The sequence below is a fragment of the Onychostruthus taczanowskii genome, unplaced genomic scaffold (genome assembly GCF_017590055.1).
Source record: "Onychostruthus taczanowskii isolate IOZ18803 unplaced genomic scaffold, ASM1759005v1 scaffold30, whole genome shotgun sequence".
In the NCBI taxonomy this organism is placed as follows: domain Eukaryota; kingdom Metazoa; phylum Chordata; class Aves; order Passeriformes; family Passeridae; genus Onychostruthus; species Onychostruthus taczanowskii.
In genome coordinates, this window is record NW_024500350.1 from 5,632,171 (window position 1) to 5,652,734 (window position 20,564).

At 38.7% G+C, this 20,564-nt stretch overlaps 1 protein-coding gene across 3 annotated transcripts in view; it reads right to left on the bottom strand.

The window, feature by feature from the left end:
• PITPNC1 (phosphatidylinositol transfer protein cytoplasmic 1) overlaps positions 1-20,564 on the bottom strand; it is a 78,153-nt gene that overhangs the window by 37,351 nt on the left and 20,238 nt on the right. For 2 of the 3 annotated variants that reach the window (XM_041409532.1, XM_041409534.1), the window contains exons 2-4: positions 5,333-5,481; positions 1,540-1,628; positions 1,091-1,098 (exon numbers count right to left, since the gene is read on the bottom strand). In XM_041409532.1, coding sequence (XP_041265466.1) covers positions 1,091-1,098; positions 1,540-1,628; positions 5,333-5,481 — 246 coding nt within the window. The remainder of the gene's footprint in view (positions 1-1,090; positions 1,099-1,539; positions 1,629-5,332; positions 5,482-20,564) is intronic. The other variant, XM_041409533.1, reaches the window with a different exon arrangement.

Here is a 20,564-nt window from a genome sequence, read left to right on the forward strand (position 1 = left end):
ATTGAAAGATTCAAATTCACTTTCAGTTAAAGAAAAAAATTTACTGTGGAGAGATATCAGTGCAACACAGCAAATGTCAACTTCCCAGCCTAAAACTAAATGTGCTATCAAAGGTAAGCCTTAATTAATGTGAACTCTGACAGACCCTACCAAAACTCTCTTCTGGCAAAACCAGCTGAGAATCTGTCCCTCATCACTGCTGTCCATTCTGGGACATTTGGGTTTCCTCTGACAATCAAATGAATATTCTAAGTACCTGTGGCACATATTGGAAAGCACAGTTTGTTGCTTTGGGTTTTCAAACCTGGCTATCACAGTTGCAGCTCTTGGTCTCTAGCATTCAGATGTGAGCCTTTAAATCCCTTTATTTTTTTCTTTTTATCACACTATTTTTTTCTCTTTGTGCTTTATGAGCTTTTTAAAAATCTGCACAAACATTTTGAGCACTGCAGAATTAAGAGAAACATCTGCATTATGTTTTACCTGCAGTCAGAAGTTCAAGCTAAATCAAAGGAAGAGTTTCTGAAAGGACCCTTCACCTGGAAGCTCCTCACCTTCCAAAGGCTGCTGGAAACTTATTGCTATTATTGAGGCCAGCATCTTTAAACAATTTTTCTCATGATTTATGTGCTATATTTTGCCTTAGTTCTGTGAGAGGGAATAGCTGATTTTTCTGGGCACTGTGCCCAGATTATCTTTAATTTTATCTACAGATTGTACAGTTTCCCAGATACTATACCAGAGATGAGCATTTTATAAGTTAATAAACCAATAAATAAAATCTGTTCTCATGTCTCCATGTAACAATTGGAACCTTAAAAGCCTCACCCTTTTTAATAGAAGGTTCTCTTTCTTACAGTTAGTAAGTACAAACATATCAAATTATTTGGAAGTGATAAAGAAAAATAATTTATAGGATCCCCTTAGAAATACTTCAAATTTCCTTTAAATTGCTTCAATAACTAAAATAAGGTTTCATTATTGAATGCATTATAAATAAGTTATATTAAGAAGGGATCAGATTGAATTCCACTACTATATTTTACATAATTTTTCTATTTTTGGAATAAAAAGAGGAAGAAAAACTTACTGTGTATTCTGATTTCCAATTGTCCATTTGTAAAAAAAGAAAAAAGAGGGGAAAAGAAAAAAAAGAGAAACATGAAATAAAACAGTGATGCAAGATCCTTACAGTAAACACACATTAATAATAAAAATGATTGTGTCAGATAGTCTGCAGATTTATATTTGACTAAAGTCTAAGAGACAATAAAGGACACAAGTCAGACAAATCCAAGCACACAATGTTTTCTTTGCAAGCAAGAAATTGCATAGATACAACACCAGTTTTTACCTGTCCTTACTTTATAATGTTCATTTCCTGATACCAGTAAATATAAGGTGAAAAATATATTCACTTCAACAGGAGTTGTTAAAGAGAATTGGTGCTTGTAATTCAATATAGAACTTGGAACTTCTGAAGATAAACTAAATATCCCCAAACCACAAAGCAGCAATCATTTCTGACACATTCCTTACCTGTGATTGTGTAAGGATAATAATTCCAGGCCTTCTCTGTGACATAAAATATTTTGGGAACAACCGCTCTAGCCCAGCTAGGCAGCTTGCTGAAAGTAAAAAGAAAATATAAAATCAGAATATCTTATGACTTATACTGTTAGAATATATTATGACTTAAAATATACTATGATGTATTGCAGAAATAAAGATACTTCCAAAGGTGCCCATCATTTGTGAGGCGTTGAGGGAGACAGCAACACCCAGACTTCCCAGGAGCATTTTCCCTTCTGCCTCAGCTGCGCTCCCCTCTCACCGGGAGCAGATCAGGGCCAGAGCAAAACCTTCGAGTGGGCTGGACTGAGGCTGCTCATTTTGGGAATTCATGGCCTGGAACCTTCGGCCACACTCTACAGGTGAGGCCAAACAAGGTGTCCCGGTGGCACCGTGTGCTCAGCCACAGGGAGGCACTCTCTAACAAGAGGTCAGGCGGAAATGTGGGCTTTCAGTCCACTTCGATCCCGAATCCATTATTTCTTCTTACAGGTTTTTTTTTTCTTTTTTTCGTGTTCTCTGCCAGCCCTGAAACCCTCGTGCTCAGCTCACCTGGCACGCAGCTGTTCCCACACTACCAACACCAATTCCTGAGTAGGAAGCTTTTATATTAAAATTAACAGATCGCTCAAAACACCTCGTGAGGCTGGTAGGCAGCATTAGTCCCATTTTGCTGATGGGAAGAGTAAATAACAAAAGTGAAGAGAATTAATGGAACTGATGTTACAGCTCAGAGCTCATTCTGTCAAGAAAACTCACCAGTGCAGTGGTGCAAAGGTAGCAGAATCAGAAATCAAAGACATAGATTCACCATTTGCAGGGATCATTGAAGGATAATTGAATAATGCTACGGAAAGGTGGCAGCATTTTTTTACCCTAGCTCTTGGAGCTCTCATGTCCAGCACTCTGGTCACAGAGGGTACCAAAAACTGATGAACAAACAAATATTCATAAAGGCAAGTTCAGTCTAATTCATCTTTCAACCCTCTCTTAATGACTTCAGTTATAAGCACTGAGGCTGCCAGGAACAAAAGATGCAGAACTAGTTATTCCAAGGACAGCAGACCTTGGACACCACAAACATCCCTGTGCTTGGGGGACTCAAGTTCAAATGGTGTTGGTCTGGCAAAGCACTGAGCAGAGCACCCAGGCCAAGACTGAATCTGAACTGAACTGCAGGAGATGCTTCCAAACCTCAGTTTCCCAAGTGTAAATGTTTGAAATAGTTCTGTTTAGATAACTGTGTGCAGAAAGTAAATTAACTTTCCATATTAGCAAAATTCTGAAGAAAATACATTTGGGATCATTAAGGCTTATTTGACCATGATCTGGCTACATATAAATATTTTATTTGTCCAGAGGCAAAATGCAGATGTTAGTACATTATATACAGATTCAAAGCCAAGTGCGTTGACTTTTGCTGTTTGATGACATTGCTCAAAACTGGATTATTTTCTTTACATAAACCTTTCTTGTGTACAGACTTTTAAGCAGTATTTTACATCCTGCATAATAGACTTCCCTGTATCAGATCTTCTGTTTATTTTGTCATCCTCTGTCAGAGCTTTTAGGAATCCTTCCCTTACCCCTGCTAAACTTTGCTCTGATGCCTAAATCATAAATACCAGAGGATGCAGGCTTTCAGCTTCTGAAAATATTGCTCCAGCAGAAGAGGCAATAAACAATTCTAAATATAACTAAGGTTATACTGACACCAGAAAACATACATCTGCTCATTTTGCACTTTTTTTGGTTATTGTTGTTTTTAGCATATTTGCCTGTCTACCTATCTTCACCAGTACAGAACATCCTGAAAAAAAAATAACTTTATAAGCAAAACACAGATTATATTCAGAATTGCAAGCAAGTCCCAGTCACAGACACACATGAATTCTTCCAAGGTCCACTCCAAGAAAAGATACTATCTCTATTTCAGCAGTACAGGTATGAAGATCACATTAGCTTTTTTTTCTTTTCCTTATTTCCTTATTTCTTCTCCATCCAGATGAAGTTCAGTCTCAAATTTCTTTAAGAGATATCAGTTCAGATCAAAAGAGAGCAAAGCAAAGTTTGTTAGGGCAGTGGACCCAGAAAGAAGAAAAGCTGAGGGAGAGACCTGTGCTGGTGGAAGTTGTGTTCCTCAGCAAGCCAGGCAGAGGAGAAGTTTCCAGCACATCCTGTATGGAAACACATCTCCTTGAGTGAAATCCTCCAGAGACATCCTGGCCTCTCAGCAAAATCCACAGCAGCCTGAAAACCTCCTGATCCTTTCCACAAAGCTTCAACAGAACTGCAATATTTGGTGGCATTGTGATCCCACAGCCGGATTCAAATAGCAAATCTGGTGATGGAGGATTCAGAATTATCATTAAACTCACTGAACCTGACTTCAAACATCCATCACAGCTTTAGGTAACTGTCCTGAGTTGTTGTAGGGACAAAGATCTGCTTTGTTAATGTTTGTACCCATCTTTGGCTAAGAAATCCTGTGTTCCATTGCCTGCACTACCAGGAATCACGTGCTTCCCAAGTGTGGTTTGTACATGGCTTCTAGGTTCTTGTGGTCATTCTGAATTGCCCTGAAGTGGCAATTCTGAATATGATCTTCTGTGCTTAAAGCCTTATTTTTAATATGCAGGAAAGAAATACCCAGAAACACTTTCTAAAAATCCACAACTTGTGGGAGCTCTACAATGGGAACACATATATTGATTTTTCCCAAGTCCTGTATCTAGCCTGTGAGAGAACACTTACAATCACAATAATATGAAATGTTGGCAAGATATATATTATTGAACTCTTCTCTGTGTGTGTGTGTGTGCAACATCACTGCTGATTAAATTTGGCCTGAATTAAGGTTAGCTATGTCAGGTTTACAGTGCAGGAGGAAAATGTAATGTAGAAGCAATAGCCTCAGTGTTTGTATGCTCACTTCAGAAATGCTGCAGAGCATAAGTTTAATACAATGAAACAGGCCCAGGAGAAAAGAAGAACTTCAGGAAAAGCAGCGGTATTCAATTAAATCAGCAGTAGTAAAAATGGGAACAGATTGTGCAATATCACTCATATTGCACAAATATATATATCTGAACATCTCCAGCCTGTGAGTGTGGAGATGTTGAACCTCAGCAGTATCATTTCAGCATAGGAAGACAAACACTTCACTCTAAAAAATGCTGGAACTTCAGGGAGAAAACCCCCAAATTTTCCACCATGTCTTTAAGCCTAATGATCCAGAAGGCTGATATTGTACAATGGTCATTCATAATGTCAATTAACTTTGCTGAGGCAAAATACAGTCAACAAAAATGCTGGCTCTGTGACATAATTAATTTTGACATGACATTAAGCTTAAACCTGTCTAATGGTTCAGTTTTATTTTTCTGGGAGGGTGGTTCTTTGGTGGTTTTGCTGTTTAGTTTTTTGGCTCCCCCTCCCCAAGGATTTTGGAAAGCAGAATGACAAACAATTAAGTGTAGAAGAAAACAAAAGTTCTCATTTTCAGTATATTCTGAACTCCGATATATATTCATATTTTTCCTTATATTCCTTATAATTCCTTCTTGTGGAGAATAATTATATGCTCTAGAAGGAATAGCAGGTAATTCCTCTATTTCAAACCACTGATCTATCCCACCTCCCCATGGCTACCAGGAAACACTGTGGGAACATCTTCTTATGAAGCAGAAAGGCTGTTGCCTGCATTCCTTGCAAATTTTTCTTACAGTCCATGCTGGGAGAACAGTTCTACTGCACTTGCCTGTTGAGATAGACTCGTTTTTCTGTTAGCTGACCATTGCCATGGTTGGGATCTTCATAGGGCTCGTTCTGCACCACTTCCACACCCTCCCCTCGGTCACTCTGCTCATGGCTGTGCTTGCTGATCATGTACAGCTGTCCAATTCTGTACTGCAAGGCAAAACCAAGAACAAAGTATATTAGTTTTATGTTACACATGCATTTAAATGCGAATCTTAGTCAATTATATACTACCATATGTAAATAAAAGGTAGTGTGAAGGTGAAAACCAGTATTTTTGGGGTCCTCCCATTATCTTATGAAGTCCATAGTGTCACTTGTGGAAAAAATAACAAAACCTGTGTGCATACACATGTAAAGAATTAGGCCAGTCCTCTATTATTAGACTATGTATTTGTAAGTGTATTAGTTAAGACTAAGTAAACAGTTAATCTAGTGCTTCCACATGCTGAAATGTAAAGGGATTTTAACCAACAGGTGAACTCTAAAATTCTGTGAGACACAGGATTCTCCTGCCTTGCCAACACAATGAAGCCCTGCAATAAGATTTGGGGTAACTATGGCTGGTCCACAGAGACAGGAGCACCAGCTCTTAAGGAAAAAAAACCATGTAGACTCCAAGTCGTTAGACAAAAGAAGTTTGAGTCACTTGGCAATATTATTAAAATGCATTTAAGCACTTTAATGATAATTTTTCTATAGACTCTCAAGTAACTTAGGAAGCCAAACACTGTGAGGATCAGCCCAACTTTGCTATCATCAAAAAATAAATTGTTGCACTTGATTTTTTTCTCTCTATGTCTTGTATCTGCATCAGGGCTTTTGCCTCCAAAGAAATCTACCAAAAATACATTGTTGAACTTTCATTAACAAAGGTTTTAGAGTAAAGTTGTAGTTTCCCAATCATATTCTGGTCTGAAATTTTATTCTCAAGTTCTTTGCACACTCTTGAACATACCAGGGTTCTTCCAATAAAGTGTCTTTGGAGCTATCCAGTTTTCTTGATTGGACCCCTCTCTCCCTCAGAGTAATTTGTTTAGGCATATACATGCTAATCACTTCAATCACATCAATCCCCCTTCAAATACAAAGAACAACCTGTTAATTTAGAGAATGGCTGAGCTACCACACAAGCTGCCAAGTACCAACTCAGCAGAGGCAAACAAAAGGCTTGTGACAGTCTGTCCTCAGAAAACTCGATGAGATTCTTGTGGTTATTGCGTATTATAACAGCAAAGCTATCACATACTTTAAAGAGCCCAAATCAAAAGAGCAATTAGCTCAGAAAAACCCCCAAACCATCGTAAACCTTATTAGCAACAGGCAACAAGACAGTCTTACTAAACAAAATGATAAGGAATAGGAGGATGCAGGGCACCCTATATTAGTTCCTCAATTTTGCATAGTCCAAATTTTTTCCCCTATAGCAATAGGCACCAAGAAGGTAAGAAATTTGGAACTTCCATCTTGATTTAAGAGAGTAAGTCTTAACATTGTTTTACTTGCTAATCCACTTCTCTACCTTTTTCTCTACTGAATCCTTTTTCTCTGTCTCATCTTATTTGAACATTTTGTCCTTATCGCAAAGGCTCTGAAGAGCTGCAGACCACACACATAGCTTTTAACTAGAACCATGACAAATTGTTTTCTCTTTTTCTCTAACAAAAATGAATGTATTGGTGCACAGTGAAGGCAACGTTTGTAGTACATTTGATTTGATCAATTAGTACAGTTTGAAAAAGAATAAATTTCAGGCACACAAAGCTGTTCTTCAGGTCTGAAATCAAAGCAACACACTTAAAAGCTGAATACAAATTGAGAAAAAATGCTTTGCCTTTAATTAGATATGTATCAATTAGACCACCTGGGAGCACAGACTTCCTGCCTGTAGAGTGATAAGGATGGCAGAAAAGAGGAAAGGTGATAAGGTCCTTATCTTCTAATGGAAAGAAGAGGTCAGTAATTTGTATCCTGTGGAATATGAAAAGGATAGATGAGGAGTGGAGAGAGGAATTACAGTTTGACATAAAGTCAATATTTCGATCATGATCTCTATTGGGATTTTTGTTATCCCATAAAGTTATGAATTTTAGTTGCCATGGACACCTCTGGAAGTGTTTCATAATTGCACATATCAATTTCCTATGTCCATGTAGTCCTTTGCAAGTTTGCTCTCACTTTTAATGGTCAAATACAAACACCTCAGTTTCTGTTGGAAATGTTGGCTCAGAAATATCAGGATGAATGTACTTTCCCACTGACAACCAAATGTGGGGTTGTACTGATGCCCTCATTTGTCTCAGCAACATGAACCCCACAACACCACGTTTTGTTAACAGGTTGTTGTTCTTTCATGGACCCACCCCACCATAAAATGCTTGCAAGATGCCAAATCCCAAAGACTGCAAATGAATCTGAGCAGAAGTTTAAGGGGGCTAAGCCTTGTGCCCACTCTGCAGATGAGGGTCACTGCTGTCAAAGCAACTGCTTTGCAGATGCTGCACAGTCAGTGCCTGAAGGAAGGTTTTCCTCTGCTGAGGCTCAAAATCACACACGTTCCAGTCGTGCCCACGATCTCACAGAAGGTATCCAGGCAGCCCAGCATGGTGCCTCCTGTTTGGAAGATGCTGAAGGGAACAGAAGGCACCACTGCTGGACAGCTCTCCTGCAGGAACCCCACTGCTCCCGGCCTTCTGCAGGCGATGACTTTCCATAGCTGTGGATCTGACACCAGTCCAGTAGAAATATCCACCTTCAAAGCCAGCTTGAATGGAGCCCTGAGCAGCCTGGTCCGGGGGGTGACATCCCTGCCCACAGCAGGGGTTGGAATGAGAGGAGCTTTGAGGTCCCTTCCAACCCAGCCCATTCTGTGACCTTTCATAACAACTGAAGTGGCCGGGCAGGCCTGCTGGAAAGGAGCTGCATTCAGCAAAGGAAACATATTTGTACATGTACTTTAAAGTAGCTAACTTAGCACTTTGGTGTGCTATTCATTTGTTTCTACCTGCTGTACAAAATGTTAAAATCATTCTAGAGCAGAATGGAAAATGGTAACTTTCAAAATAATAGTACTTTACTAAATCAGAGTGCATAACTATTATTTCAGATAAAATAGCATTTTTTCAAGTGTATGTTTCTATTTACATGAATAAAATCCAAGGCAAAGATGTGCCTTTTAGAATTTGCTGGAATTTAAATGCCTGAATAAAAAGTCACAGCTTTTTCTTAGTTCCTATGGATGTTGTGGAGAAATAGCACTTAAGAATCGTTTCACCACAGTAATTGATACACATTATTCCTGCAAGGGTAAACTGACGTGCCACTACTATTTATTTTGTTCTATCACAGTCTGAATTTCTGTGTTCTTAGCTGTAAGATAATTTTCCAAGACCATCTAATGTTTCAAGGAATTCAGTAAAATTTCACACAACGGCACCTGATACAAATTTGGATCTGGAGCAAAACTCTTTGTAAATTCTTCAGTTTAATAGGGGAAAATTTATTCAATATCAGAGCAAGAACTTCAATAAACAAATGCACAGAATGTGGAAAAACAGCCCTGATGTTTCCCAAGCCCTAATGAGTGAGAATTTGTCTCGGTGGTGACTTGCCTGCTCCTTCAACAGGCAGATGGTGTTTGCTGTTGGGATTTAGTCATACAAGAAACAAGGTTCATGCTAGCAATAGCATAAGGATGGTCAATCTGATTTTGTTTAAAATTATAAGTGAGACCAGAAGCATTTTTATTCCTCAGATAGGAGGGGAAAAAAAAAAAGAAAAAATGAAAAAAAATTAAAATGGGGTCCACCCCACCCATCTTTCATTTGTAGAGCTCCCACCATCTCCAGCAGGAGCTGCACAAGACATCTTTGTACAACCATGTCTGAATTTTTTCAGCCTGACTGCCTATTGCTCAGGTTTTGATTTAATGCAAGTCTCAGAGTACAAACTTTCAAACTTCAGGTGGAATATAAAAAATAAAACTCTCTCAAAGGAGAAATTATGCCAAAATGATCTCATATCTGAAATTTTCATATGACTCCTTGAAGTTGTTATCTGAATGCTCACAGAAAATTAACAGTTTTATCATTGGCTTCGTCTTACATAATTCTCATATTCAAAAGAATGGTTGAACACTTTCATCTACTTTTACTTCTCTGTAACTAGTCTAAATCATCAGGGATGGTGCTGCCATTTCAATTTGTTCAATTTTTTTTTCTAAGCCAGTAGTGAGATCCCTTTCTGCAGAGAGGAGCTGGAGTCCAGAACACACTGAGTGTCTTTTCTGCCTGCTCAAGGTAATGATTGTTTGGTGAGCTGCATTTTGACAGTGGAAAGTATTTCTCACACATGTTCATGCTAAAACATGCCAGGCTTCTAGTCCTGTTCTCAGAAAATTGCAAAGGTAAAACAGAAAAAAAGCAAAAAAGCAGCAACAAGTAAAATGAAATAGATTTGTCCTCATGCACAAAGGCAGTTCTGAAGGTTCAACCCTGCCTCCACTGATGGCAATAATTGTTTTGTCATTGACCTCAATTTAGTTAAGATTTATTTCTAGCAAGAAAATACAATGAATGAGCTTCATTATCAGTTATATCAGTCCAGCTACACTGAAACCAGGGGCATGGATTATGGTAAAAGAGTAGCAATTTGATTACGGAATTCTGATTTATAGAATTCTGTCTCATTCACAGAAAACAATCTTAAAATTGATTGACACATTTCTGATGTATTTTTAAGTCTTAGTCTTTGCAAGATGCTCTGTGTGCTCCTTGTGAATGTGTTCCAGGACTCAGGTTTTTTTTTTCCACTAGAAGTATTAACAGGAATATTACTTATCACTTTTCCACATTGTGAATTATTTAAAACAATTGCTGGTTATTCCTCAAAGGACTACCATGACACAAACATGCTGATCCCCAGGTAAGTTACTAGTCCAAACATGCACAGCTCATCACTCCCAGCAATCTCTTCCCAGCAGTTTTACAGAGATATTTTACCTCTGGAATAAATTGTTTGGAAATGTACTTGCTTGAGTAAATATCTTTGTTTAGGAGGATACACTGAGGTTTCCTACTGTGTTTGTTTTGATGTTGAGGGCATTGTTTTCAGGTCCTGATCAAGACATAAGCCCTACACTGCTATAGATATGAAAAGCCTCCAGTTACACACAGAACACAGGCAAAGAAAGTATTAACCTTATTTCATGTTTGATTAATTGAAACAGAAATTAAGACATCAACCTTAAAAAATATGTCTGTGGTAGAGCAGGGAATTTAGCCTCCATGATTCCAGCTCAGTGCTGTTACCACAAGACACACCTGTAATTTCTTTTTAATTCTTAATGATAATTACTTAAAGAGAAGTGGTTTCTCTAATCTCCCTCACTAACCATAAATCCTTCATGTTAATATTATTAGACATCATTTAATCTGCAATGGGTGAATCCTGATGCATCCTCATTCCCTCACGTGTGGGGAATTACAGCCCTGGCTGGTGGAGCACTGAGGTTGTGCCCTCTGATCCCCAGACTCCTGTAGGTGATGATTCATGGCTATTAACAATAATTTCAGGAGTTCTTTCCATGACACAAGCTTCAGCTTCTGACAAAGTGATTTGTTTGCCTTGTTATTAACATTCCTACATTGGTTTTAACAAGAATAGAGGAATGTGCAGTGTGCTGGTATCTGATTTTTCATGTATGGGTGGGTTTGTTTTGGCTCCTCCTTGGTTGCTTTTGGAATTAGGAATTTGGTTTGGTTTGGTTTGGTTTCAGTTGGGGCACAGAGCCACCACTTTGCAAGCAATGGAGGTGGGTATCCCTTGATAACCACCAGCTCAAGCTTTTACTGCAGGACATTGCTATGGAGAGAAATCAGTCACTGCAGAGTAAGAAAACTTACCACTGAAATAATCCCTTTTTCCTAGAGAGGCAGAAAAGAAAGAAGGAAGAAAATAAATTCAATGTAAATTTGAACTTGGAAGTCTCTCTTATGTAGCAAAATTTACCAGTGTGAAAGTAGTGGTTTATATTTCCAAAACAGTGATTTTCCTGGTAAAATAATGACATTGTGGGCTAAGGTCCTATGAAAAGAGGACTGCTGGGTTTGACTGCTTGGGAAATTCTGCAAGGAAAGGATGAACAGTAAACAGAGAAGGCAGAAGGGGGTGGTTCTTACAGCCCAGTGCAGTGCTGTGCGGAGATTCCCAGCCTGCTGACCTGACCCTAAATCTCCTTTAGCCTGGCCAAACAGCAGTGTGGAGTCTGCACTAATGGATTGTTTGACTTCCTGTTTCTAAGCTAAGATGTTTAGAGCAAACCAGGCATGTTTGCACTGCATTCTCTTTGTCATGTAGAAACATCTAAAGTGCAAAGAAGATTTTAGGAACTGGTATTTTAAATGGCTGTCCCCGAGGAACAAATATGAGAAAGTAGCTCCAGGAGCAAAGGTAGACTTCCAAATGTTTGTCCTCAAAAGGAAATCTGTTTTTATCTATACAAAAGATCAATCAAGGAATAACACCAAACATCTAGGTCCTAAAGTCTAAATCTTAGCATAATTCACTGTAGTGATTTGAGGCCCCAGCAAATCATGCAAATTATTTGGTTGTATAAATGTCACTCCCTGCAGTAATATATAAAGAATCTGACCAGTCAGAGTTTAGAGTTGAGCTTGAAATTTTTCTTTCAACTAATTCCTTCATGCATCTGTGAATCACAAAGCACTACACATCTGCTGACTTGCATCAGCAGTATTCTTTACTGTTGCCCAAATTCATGGGAACATGCTTTTGTAGCCTCACAAACTAACAGTTGCAGTAGGAACAGTTGACTTTTGCATGCTGTGAAGTGCCATTCTTACTGCTTTCATGTTTGCTTTGCCTTTTCAAGGAAGAAATTACATCCTTAAGATACTTTATCTGCCTAAATTCCCATGAATGACAGTACAGCAATGACACACTGGATGTTGAAAGTCAGTATCTTCCTCTGGTATTTTCAGATGAAGCAACATGGCCCATTCCAAGTTTACAATACCCTGGCACATAGTGGCTTACAGCTAAACAAGTGGTACTGAAACCAACAGGAACAGGTCTAGATCTCTGCTTAATAGGTGTACAATGACAATGAAAATAAATGAAAATTAAGTTGCAAATGTTCAGCTTTCATGCAAATGGTTTGCCAAATATAGCTCGTGTCCTGTTCAAATTGTAGTCATTTTATGCTTCTACACCAGCTGTGCTATTGAGAAAAGCCAGCTGTTTATCTGGAGTGTACAAGCTCATACAATTTTTAAGAATCAGTTTTCATTAACAATATTTTACAGTGAGTCAGCTGGTTACATTTTTCAAGCATGTACACTATGTGCTTTGTACATAAATACTGATGATATTCTATTATGTAGATTTATCCATGTATTTCCTGCAAGGAATGCAGATACATTTCCGGAGGCTGTCTCAAAAGTCCTCTGTGCACATAAAGAACAGCTAAAAGTGACTCACTGTGTGTCTTGAGCAGTCTGTCAGTGCTGCACACTGACCACTCTCCACATCTTCTCAGCCCTGTTTATGAGTACCTGCTCTGATTGATTGTCTGCAAACATGCCCTGCCTTGATTCCAGCTTCCTGCTTTTCATGCACAGTTCACTCTGCTTTACAGTGCACAATCAGTTTGATAACTATCAAACATTACTGAATCTTCTTCTAAGGCAAAAGCATCTTTTATTTGTTTACTACAATTCATTCATGAGGCCGTTGTTAATTTAAAGCCTGAAGCTTAAGGAGTTGTTCAGTAAATATCTTAAAATTTTAACTTAGACTGCAGTAAAATGAAGTAAAACTGCAACACAATTTTTGTAGAGGTTACTAAAGGTTTTTCAATGACATAAACTCTTTTCCTGATATTCCAGGAAAACACTATTTCCATTTCAGATATTCCAAGAACAGCCAGAGTGGAAAAGTGTGGGCATTCTTCTTGATCCCTGTCACCAATCTCTTCCCAGCAGCAGGCACGAGCCCTGCACATGGGGTGGCACAGGACTCTATTTCACTCACAGTGAAATGGAACATTCTCCATGGCTCGGTGATGGTGATGGAGAAGCTTGCTCTATTAAACCTGACAGCAAAAGCTGTTACCTGTTTTTTCCATTAAAACAAACAGGATTGGTGGGGGGAAGAGAAGAAACTGACTCATGTGCCCTGCATATTAAACACATTTTAGCTGGCCAGAGCTGGGATGTGCTGTGGCCAGCCAGCCACACAATGTGTCAAAGGCTGGGCTGCAAAGCTGGCTTTGAACAGGCAGGTTGACTTCTGTGAAGTGCAGGATTTAAAAATTTAGTTATTTTAATTCAGTTCAGTTTAAGCTGGGAGTATTTAGAGTTTCATATGTCCTTTGACCCTTTCAAAATTCAATGAAGTGCAGAAATAGACTTGAGAGTTAGGTTTATCTTTAACTATAAATGGACCAAACACGTGTGCATCTATTCATGCTTTTAGAAATTATTTTCTCTTTTTGCATGGCTAATGGTATTTGCTTAATGTTTAAGTAGAACTTCTTTCCCCTCAGGCTCCTTTTCTCTAATTACTCTTCTTCAGTAATTACTCATTTTTATGACTTGAAAAATCTCTCTCACGCCAACACCATCAACTTTCAAGTGCAGAGAATTCAATGCTTTGAGAAAAAAAATTTGAGCAAACTTTGAGTTTAGAAGCACCAAAGAGACTACAAAGGATTCCATAAACTTTGTCAGAACCACAGCAGGGAATAATTCTGCAATTACATTTTTTGGCAAGCAAGTTCCTTACAATGCATTTTAGGCAATAAAATTCTGCTTATAAATATGGAAAAATGAGAACTTTCTTAGTATGCACAATCTACAATGAATAAAACAGCATCAGAATTTAGTACTTAGTAGTAACAAGCTGAGCAAGACAAATTCCAATCTGCCTTCTGATATTTTATTCAGAAGAAAATGAAATTTTGTTTGTTACATACAGTGAAATAAAAATATATTCACAGTCCAGAATATTTCATTTTATTATCAGAAATACTTCATCCTACTTTCTGATCTTCTAAAATAAAACTGATTCCAATTTAGTTTATAAAATGCACTTGTTTTATTCCTGCATCCTATAGATAAAAATAATATTATAAAGAACCCAGTGACTGTAAATAGTTGAGGTCACTCCTGCATCTCTGCATCTCACACAGGGATCAGGATGATGAAAATATTAAGGTTATCTGAAGTCATCTGATGGAAGGAAGCACATGAGAGCAATTGCATAAGAAGGAAATTAAGACATACTTTCCTCCCCAGATTTCTGAGATACACTGAAATCTCAAAACTAATACTGAAAGAAGATATAATTTTTCCATTTTAGTTAATTAGAACAAACATTTGCAATTTAAGTACCTACTCTATATATCTGTGACGAAATGCCCCCATGCTGAAATGAATCACTACCGTAGGAACTTACTAGTTTTGTACCTATGCCTCTGTTACATGCATGAATCTGTAATAAATCTTGGGAGGACATTTAGGGGAGAAATCTGTTTGCCTGCTACTGACTTATGGAAAATCAAAACTGCAGCCAAATAAACTCTCAGGCAGGAACGTGGGTTTTGCTGCAGAACAAAAAGCAGCTGAGACACCTGGGGGTGCACATGCTGGAGGTGTCAGGGTGCTCATGTGTTTCTCTAGAGTTAGAGCACAGAACCTTTCATTTCAAGCTTCTCCACCTTGAAGGTGCAAGTTCTCTGATGATGTACAGCTGAGCAGAATTGCTGCCTTCCAGCACTACGCAGAACAGAAGCTCTTACGTAAGTATAAGCAAAATTTCCAGGAAGGACCACATTCCTGACTGAAAAGCTTCCAGAGCAGGCATTCCTTCCATACCACATGTAGACTAAAGGGAGAATGAAGGCAAAGAATTCCTGACAAAGGACTCTATAGGCTTAATTCAATTTTATCATAATCCAGGAATGTGAAGCTGTATGTTCTCCAGATGTTTTTGCCAGATGGAGGCCACGGCATTAGGCATCCCACCAGTGCTTATCTGGTTTTAGTGTTCTGTAAGGGAAGTCTAGAACATTACATAAACACAGCATCTCCTCTGGGACAGAACCTGAAAACAGCGCAGAGGGAGGTGCAGGAAACTAAAACCTGCAGATGTTAACCAACACAGAAGAATGATGTGGGATCATCATACTTAGGAAGATTAGAGAGGGTGATAATGTTTGGGTAAAATGGGATATAATTTCTCAAGCTTATACAACAAATATGTATCTCTATATTCCACAGAGCTACCTGCAGTCTGATTATGCAGGGGCTGTAAGACACAACTGGCAATTTATCAGTGCGGGTATCAGCATCTGAGAGAATCCAGTGGGACTAAGGGAGCCTTGACCATGCACCAGGGAACTAAAAAACTCTTCTAGGGCAGGTATCCTTGCTTTACCCCTTTGGATACCAAAACGAGAAGTAATGATCAGCACAAACAGCAGAGGAATGAGCAGGTCCTGGTTCTGTGCTGGACTGAAGTAGCTTGTACATCACCAGTAACAGATAAAGCAGTTTCTCAGTACCTCTAAGTGGGAATATCTTTCTTTCCGCCATGAGAATTTTGTTTTGTGATATGGCCTTTTGGAAACTTCCAAGTACAAAGAAGTTTCCAAAAGGCCACTTCAGCTGGAACAGATCCTGTTGAGCCCAATGGAAAGCCTCTCCTGTTGACTGCAGAGAGCTTTGTACGTAAGTGAACAAACAGCCTTCCTGCACTCCCTGCTCCAGTTAACCACTTCCTCCTTAGTTAGAGCCAGCTGCGTCACTTGGAACCAATCCTTTGGGTATGAGAGTTCATGGTGTACTGCAGCACCAGGGAATAGAGCTGAAAGCCATAACAACAAAATGTATAAATAGATAAGAATTCTGTATTGAAACCTGGTTTTCCTCCTGCAGTCTCTCAGAGCAGCACAGTGCTCTGAGACAGTCATGGGAGCACTGTTTATGTGAGTACTCCAGGCTGGATTCTGCTAAGACACATGTTTGAAACGGAAAACATGTAGCTCAAGGACTTCAAATGCACACACCCTGTAAAAAGCAGGGTTTGGAAGAAGTCAGAGAATTAATGTAAAGCATTCTGCTGAAGCCTTCAATAATTGACAAAACCCTTAACAAAAACCACACACACACAAGCTGAACAAAAACCTCTCCTCACCAGTCTAAAAATACAGTTACAAAGAGATCATCACTTCCTTTCCTGCCACCCAGGGCCTTCTGCTCCTCAAATGCTCCTGTCATTGGTTCAGACTCAGAGAGGAAGTTGTTGCTGCAGCAATGGCAACCCAATGAAAACTCTTTATCTCCTACGATTTTGATTTTTTTATAGCATGCAGAAAGACCAGACAGCAAGACCACAAACTTGTTGCATGGCAACACAGTTTGACCTTCTCTATTACTTTTCATAAAAATAAAGAATTCAGACAAACTTAGAGAATTCTTTGACATATGTCGTGCCTGTAAATTATTCCTTGGGAAACACAAAAAGGTATAATTACGGAAAAAGATGGAAAAAATATTAAAACATGAATGAAACTCACTAAAAATATCCATGCCCAAACAGGTCTCACAGGCTGGTCAGTAATCTAATTTCAGTCTAACATACTTTTAAATGCATGTGGTTCAGTCAAACATGTATAGCAATACATGTCTGCATTACTTTTAAGTTAAAAGATTGCTTTCATACTGGTTTAGATAATTTCTACTATTTTTACAGCCTTGTGTTGTGAAACATTCTTATGACAAAATTTTTTAGTCTAAATACTTTATGAAGTCTCAGCTTTGTGAATAATAGATATTAAATATATCTATTATCTAATATATAGATAATGCCATGCTTTAATGGGAACACTCAGGGATTTCTCCAGCAGCCCAAAGGCTGGGTTGAGGAATTTTCTCACTAACAAATCAAGTGCTCTTGTGGACAGCTTCTCAGATTTGTTTTAAATCTCTCTCCCTTATTTGAAAACTTTTGGGGTGGGAAGAGCGGGAGAGGATGTCACACTGACTGATAGGTGTTACCAAAACAGTGAAACCTCTAACATGTGGTACTTCATGCTGGGCCTGGGAGCTTGATTAGGAAGATTTTAGCAAAGTAGTTCAGGGAACAGCTTTAGTGGGAGCTCATGGCAAACTGTTCTGCAGGATCCACACTGTCACTTTCCAGACACTTGTTAATCTTTAGAATATTCCATTCCTCTGTGTCTCACATTCATTTACAGAGTGAATACATATAATACGTATAAGGAATGTTAATGGTTAATTATCCAACCTGGAAACCTAAAGTCTCTATTTCTCTCTCTCTCTCTCTCTTTTTTTTTTTTTTTTTTTTTTTTTTCCCTTGTGGTTGTTTTGCCTTGTGCTCTGTATGGACTGCAGGATTCTCCTGAGAGGCAGATAACCATCTGGGCTCTCTGAATTCCTCACTGCCACGGCTGAACTGTCTCCAGCACCTCAGACACACAAATTAAAGCTACACAGTGGAACAGCAGAGCAGGGATATTCCTCAGCTGCACCTTCCTTGATCCTCAGCATCTGATACACCTACATCCCAATCCTGGATTAGCAAAGCCACCGCAGACAACCCATCTAAGCAGTGCTTCTTTAATATTTTCTTCTATCCAGGCTGCAGACAATTAGTTAAACCCAAATAAATGAATGCATCTAATTCTACTCTTTGATTGAAAGGATGGTAATGAGCAGTTTGCTGCCTCAACTGGTCACAACTGTCACCGAGAGGCAGCCACCAGTTTGGCTCTGTGGGAAGCTCACAGTGTCACTTTTGGAGCCAAGTGGTCATCTTGCTGTGAGCACAAATGCTGGCAAGTAGGGCAATATGTGGGGAGAATTCTGGCATTCCCAGTGGGATCCATCAATGCACACAAGGTTTATGTATATGTTATACTACCTACTATATTCTTTAGACTCTGTATACTCGAGTTGACCACACTAAACCTGCCGTGCCCATTGTCTTGTGATTCTGAGTTAGCTCCACAGCCACCTGATATAATGTGGATCATCAATAATTCACACTAAATAAACAAATAACACACAGAAATAAAGTTACTTTAGAAAAGGAAAAGCACTCCAGATATACAATAAAATAGAAATTATAACACAGTGGTCTTAAGAATAATATTTAATGCCAAAAAGGGGGTGGAAATGAAAAAATCAAAAGAAACTTTTTATTCCAAAAAACTTCCAAAGAAGTTCCAAAGAACGTTTTATTTTTAAATTTTTTAAAAATTTAAATTGCAAAGCCACTAATTACTATTGAAAAATATTTAAGGTGTTTAAAATGAGGCCTAAACACAGAAGAGAAGTTAATGTTGCAAAAAAGCTGGTTCAGGGCAAGGAAAGATGGAAGGTTGTATTCAGAGCTGTTGGATGACAAGTGCTTTCATGTCATTTTCCCATGGCACTTAGTGACATTAAAACTACAGAATCTGGCAAACATGACTGATTATTGCTTTATTTTCTCATTCTTCCTATAATTTCTAACACACAAACACATAATGACCATCAACAGAGTACAAAAGCTTAGATCCAACAACCAAACAGGGCTTCCAAAAGAGCAAACTGTGTGTTTAATTCAACTGGTTTTAGTGACGGGTCAGGGCTCTTCTTTCACAGCTCAGAGGATTCCCATTGCCCAGTTCTTCCTGAGCTACAGGGAACAAATAAAAGTTTTGCATTCTAGCATCTGAATTACAGTGAGTGGAAGAAAGAAAATGAAGTGTGGGTTTCAGCCTTGGGTTCATACAGTATTTCCTGTATTACCTGTCAATGCTGCCTTCATGAATGCCAGAAAATTCCACATGGAGCAAAACTGCATCACAGTTCCCCACAAAGGTAAAAATCCCAGCTCTCATGGCAGTCTTCTATCTTCCTCTATTTTTTTTTTTTTAATGGGCAAAATAAGATAGAACAAGGATGACTATGCAGCATTATGGATCATTATGGACCTGGGTTTTGGTGGCCTCCTAACAAAATTTAGGAAACTGCTTGAGCAGCACCAAGCACAGGACTGGTAGAGAACACCCTGACTGCAGGTGACTCCCTGAAAGTCACTTCATTTTTGGTGCCAGAGCTCACAAACTGGAGACTCAAACTCACATGTAGCTGCCTTAATTTGGAAAGGCTCTTTTTCTTAAAAATAGACCTTCCATTTCTCTTTCAGACCTGATGTGTGCTACAGAGACACAAAATGCTTCTTCTACAGCCAGAAGGTTTGAATTTGAGGCTTGCTATTTATACAGTTATTCCAGTCCTCAGCTGTGCCACAAAGCCCTGACAGCCCCAGCTATTCAACAACTGACTTCCCTGAGACAAAGACAGCCAGGATGGCTGAAGGTCATTCATATCAATAAATACCTATGAACAATCAAGTTCTTCTTTTTTTTTCTTTTCTTTTTTTTTTTTTTTTTTTTTTTTAAATCTGTGGACATGAAAGGATAATTCAGTAATTTCATTACAACAGGAAGATCAAACTAGCATTGGTTTTCCACTTACTATTGAAGGCAGTCCTGAAGGACTGAAATATTACACCAGTCCTTGCCATTCCATTTTTAGTTCCTTTTCTTTCCTGTTCTTTTCTATCCATTGGTGAGATTCATATCACAAACCTCTAAACCTTTACAAAATAGATGCTTTTATCTTTGCAGCTGAGGTGCCTGTGAAGTCAGAATGATGTGAAAGGTTTTCTGCATTTAGTTCCTTTGCCACGTGAGTAACTGGCAGACGTCACTGTGGTGTCACTGTCCCAGCTTTGTGAGGACACACATTTAGGGAAACAATGAAGCACAATATGCACTTTCTCAAGTCTAGAAATGCAATCCTGAGGGGAAACTTGCAGAGACACTCTTGCCTCTCCACTCATCCATAGACCAAATGTTTCCTTGAGGCCATTTGAGTGACATTTCTTCTTCCAATGACAACAGAAGGAAAAAGTGACATTAAATGAATTCTCAGTTACCATTGCATATCATCCTCAAAATGATTTTCTACACATCACAACAACTTCATTGAAATTCCTAAAATTGCAATTGTCTCTGCAAGAATTCAAAACTATGAATAAATATGTGGTGTTTTAGAAATACAACGAAAGATAGAAGAAATTCATCTCAGACAGTGTCTCAGAAAACACCATCAGCTTGAAGATTTGTGTGAGTAGTT